The 4,762-nt window shown below is 35.7% G+C and overlaps 1 protein-coding gene across 1 annotated transcript; it reads left to right on the forward strand.

The window, feature by feature from the left end:
- Positions 1 to 236: 236 nt before the first annotated feature.
- LOC128245740 (D-galactoside-specific lectin-like) lies at positions 237 to 1,437 on the forward strand (the record flags this gene model as incomplete). The annotated part of the gene is made up of 2 exons (XM_052963967.1): positions 237 to 452; positions 972 to 1,437. Coding segments are annotated over 2 exons (306 nt in total), but the record flags the coding sequence as incomplete, so codon positions are not given.
- Positions 1,438 to 4,762: the final 3,325 nt, after the last annotated feature.

Here is a 4,762-nt window from a genome sequence, read left to right on the forward strand (position 1 = left end):
AAGCAGGAGTAAAATCGGGACAGAAAAATAATTTCGAAATAGCGAAAATTTCGGATAAACGGTGTTCGGAATAGCGGTGTTCAACTGTAGTGTGTACTGGTCTTGTTGTAAGGGTTACGGGTTTGATTGTCATCAGTGATACTTTTTATATCCTCTCAAACATACACCGATACTGGTTTCTACCATGGTAGCAAAATCGAGAGCAATGTCTTTTTAGATAAACTAAACTAAACTGATATCTGTTTACCACACCAGTGTCGGGAGATGCTATTTACTGCGAAGGATCGACAGGTCACATCCGGTGTCCCGCTGGCCAGAAGATAGCAGTTTATAATGCTTATTACGGAAGGACACATAACGGAACAATCTGTCCCCATTCCCTCACCTCCAACCAGACATGCCGCGCAACTGGCTCCCTCGACAAGATCCAGAGTGCTTGCCAGAATCAACAGGTACATTAGTTCAAACCGTATCGATTTTAACTCAGTGTGAACCGCATTTAGCAGTTAAGATTAGACGTATCGCTCTCAAGTGTACCATTTGAACGTAACTAAAGTGCGCGGTCTTGTAGTATACAAACTCCGGACCGCAATTCAACTGAGACAAATCATTCTCTAATGCGCAGTCATATAATAACTAACTCGGTGAGGGGTTGTCATATTTACCACTTGAACACTCACACCTTCCGACGCATTTAGATTTCGATAACACTGAATTTTCAACAACAGAAGATCGAACTGAGTGACTGTATTCTGATCACATTATTTTAATGATGTCAAAAACAAACAGTACAGCTCGCAGTACATGAGTCTGCGTGACGTTGCACTTTCCTTTGTCATAGGATGAAAATCATAATTTAATTTAACTTCTTTTCTGGGTAAAACAAGGTTGACTTCTTGTGCATTCTTGTGATATATGTGTTGTACAATCTCTTTTCAAATATATCATTAAAATGTTTTTTATATCAACAGCAATGTTACTTGGCGGCAAACTATGTAGTGTACGGAGATCCCTGCAGAGGAACGTTCAAATACATTGAAGTGAAGTTTGTTTGTCTGTAGGCATAAAACAGCCGGTCGATAAAATTTGTAAAACATGTGTTGTTTCAATGAGTCATCACGATATAAATAATGCTTAAACTAATAAACCAATGAGAAATGTCACTTTGCATTCAATAAAGAAGACAGACGACTTGCCACGAGATGTTAAAAATCAAGTGTTGATTACCTTCTTCATTTTATACATCAATGCACATGTGGAACAAAGTAGAATTCATTACAAGTGAAGTGTCTGGCAAAATTAAACCATAATTTAAAGTTGCGTTTACTTCAGTTTATAACGAAACAGAAGGTCTTTGTCTACGTAGTTACTTTATTCTGAAGGCATATATTGATAAAAAAATCCAATTGAACACGAATTTAAGCATAACAAGCATGCGCTGATACGTGTTTTCTTATGGATGAGTTCTGATATTTCTATGTTTCCCTATTGGCTTAAAATTTAAAGCCTAATAGATTTTATATTTCTGTACGATATTTATCAAATGAATATGGAGATATTTTTTTCTAGATGATATTTTTTTTCAAATTGACAATAAAACATCATCATTTTTTATCATATTTAAGCTACATATCACAGCGCATATATGAAATCTATCTTCGAACAACGATGTTAATTTGGTTGAACATGTTCTGTATCTAGATCAAAATAAATTAATCATACCAGTAAAACATACGTGTGTTCGCCTTGCCGTACTGTAAAAACAGATACAAACTGAAGTTTTTTCTATAAGCACTGTTAGTCGACCGACAGTAGAGGTACACATTCAAATTAAGAGATGCACATATATGCAATATGGAGGGATATTTAGAGAGGACCATAAAGAGATGTTTTCTTACCCTTAATTGCAATTGCAAATTTTGAAATGGGCAATAAAAGATGCTCTCTTGCTCCCAAATAAGATTTATCACAATTAATATAATAATATTAATATACCAAAAAGAATGAATAAAGGTCGAAAACAATGGTTCTTATGAAGGAAACCGGGTTTAATTTAAAAGAAAGGTGCAGAAACACTGTATCTTTACCTTATAAGACGATAGTAGATCACAGTTAATCTTTTAGCACTCACCAATCATTTAATATTTTTGCGATTTTAGCTATTAAATGCACGGTTACAATCTTTTTATCAGTAATTAATGTTTTCCATAAATGCTTCATTAAGTAAGTAGTTAACAAAATTTGTGTTTGTTATACATGTGTATGTATTGATTTTGAATAAGATTGTCACTTTTCGTCTTGACATTTGGATAAATGGAAGGTTAAACTCTGATTAAGTATCCGCGGGGCGAGATACCAAGTGACTTCTGAATAACACGGACATTTATATTTCCGTGATGCTACTTATTAATAAAAGGTATATATGAAGTTTAATCTTAACGATTAAGTAGGAGAGGAGAGTTAGTATTGAGTAGATATCAAGTGCAATCTAACTAATTGATTAATAAGAAATGGGGCGATATTAAGTAGATATTAAGTTAAAAGATATTAATTTAGAATGAGCGTAACGATAGTCAGTAGATAATAAATGAAAGCTTATGAAGCCGCGGAGCGAGCGTAGTGATCGATTTTTTTCCTTACCAGTAATATTGTACTCGATATCTACTAACTGACTTTGAATGTTACTTACGTTTTTATTTGACGATACGTATTCAACGCATAATCTTGAATTAGTGTGTAACCGTACCCAATTCAATTGAAAGGAATACTTCAAACGGTCGGCAAAATGAGCTTTTTTAATTATTTTAATTGTTACCCCCCCCCCCTTGGTCTTTCGGTAAAATATATATAGATTGCTATGTCGCAAAACATATCGATGTATATATCCTCAAAACTTAAAACTTGTACATTTTATAGATAGTGTTAGATAGTGTTCAAAAGACATTTCCCCCCCTTAAACAAACAGATGATATTTCATGAATTTAGTCGTAGTATCGAAATTGATTTTAACCTTAATTGTTTTGGACAATCGCCTGTGAAAGATAAAGTTTTGTGTCCTTACAAAAATAGCTAACTGGAAAGCATAAATTAATGCACATTTGGCTGTTCTTCTTCAACGGGATAGTGCTACAATGGCGGGAAAGACAAACTGTTATACTGCAAATTGTGTTGTCCAAACTCCACCCTTGGATCAGTTAATACGCATGGCAACAACTTTATTAACCAAAAATACTACCAAGTCCATTTTCAATGGTTGCGGTCACAATTCCGCATGGCATGCCCGCAGTCCCCTCGGTGGAGCAAAAAACATCATTTCAAGTTGACCTGTCAACATGTAGCTGAACGACTCACAGCTCCTGCGCCATTACGTGTCTCGAAACGCGCAAGCCAACCCGATCAAAGCCTGCAGGGAAAGGAAGCACGGCCAACAAGGGATAAGAAGGGAGCTTACTGCTCTTAATAAAAAAAAAATCGTTTTAAAAAAAGCTTCCATAACTGCCATCTTTACTGATTCCTTGGTGTTCAACAGTCCTCTTCTCTTCTTATTGACTATCGTTCTGGTAAATATAGAACAGTTAATAAATTTTAATTAATTTAAGGCTGACTACACATGGTAATTCTCATGCCGCTTAAAACACACCTTGTGTAGACACCTTAAATGGCCTTAACATTCAACTGGCTACACAGAGGATTAGTATGCCTCCTTACGCACAGTGTAAACCATATTTCTCGGAAATATTGAAATAAACACTTTGATTAAGTACATATAGAAACACGTACATGTACATCAATGACACTGCTGTTTTAAATACTGGTGGTTAAACACAGTCGATTAACCGATCTCTTCAACGCTGATTTTCCTACGCGTACTCTAACGGAACGTATATCAACACCTGAGAAGGTATCTCTGATCCTTTCGAGTGACCAACACCTTCGTGACCGATTATGTACTTCGACATGAAAAACATCATAAACTCGATAATCTCTTTGAACTTAGAACCTTGGTTTTACTCGCCATTCAATTTTATCCGACACATTGTAGGTTAAATGCTCTGCTTTTCCGATTTCTTTTTTCGCTACATTTATATCGGGACATTTACTTCTGTCTTGTTTACTGGTAAGTCATCTTCCGTTTCTTTCAAAACGTTTGGTCCTATCCACAAAACATTTGCTACAGCCAGTGGAGCGACAGGTAATCCGCGTGATACATATTCGGCGTGGTTTTCTTTTGTGGGAACGTATCTCCACTGGCTTAGACCTGTTGTTTAAAAAAATTCTTCAACTCTATTTGCAAAACACCTCTTGAAGAGTCTGCTTTAGTTTTTGTTTATAAAATACAGCACATTGCAACTATCCGACCAACATGTCACTGTTTTAATATCTATTTCAAGCGCTTTGGAGACCATTTGTAAGACCTTGAACAGTAGCATGCAGCTAAAGTCTTGGAACACTTGTGGATTCAATAGGAAACATATGGCGTTTTGCAGCAAAACTTCACACATATATCTTCGTTCTGATAGTCACGTATAGAGTGGACAACTGATCCATATGCTTGTAATCACGCATGTACAAATGTATGAACACTCGTGTGCCTCATTTTATTTTCACATTTTTCACCTTTCAAACAATGTGGTATTTCAACTGCTTATAAGTCATTTAGTTTATTAAACCAGTTCAGAAATTTCTTGCGCACATGTTTTGTTACTTTTTCATCCACTAATCTTTTCCACTTAGCCATTTACCCTGCATAAGGTGCTAAAAA

This window comes from Mya arenaria, chromosome 9 (assembly GCF_026914265.1).
Source record: "Mya arenaria isolate MELC-2E11 chromosome 9, ASM2691426v1".
Taxonomy (NCBI): domain Eukaryota; kingdom Metazoa; phylum Mollusca; class Bivalvia; order Myida; family Myidae; genus Mya; species Mya arenaria.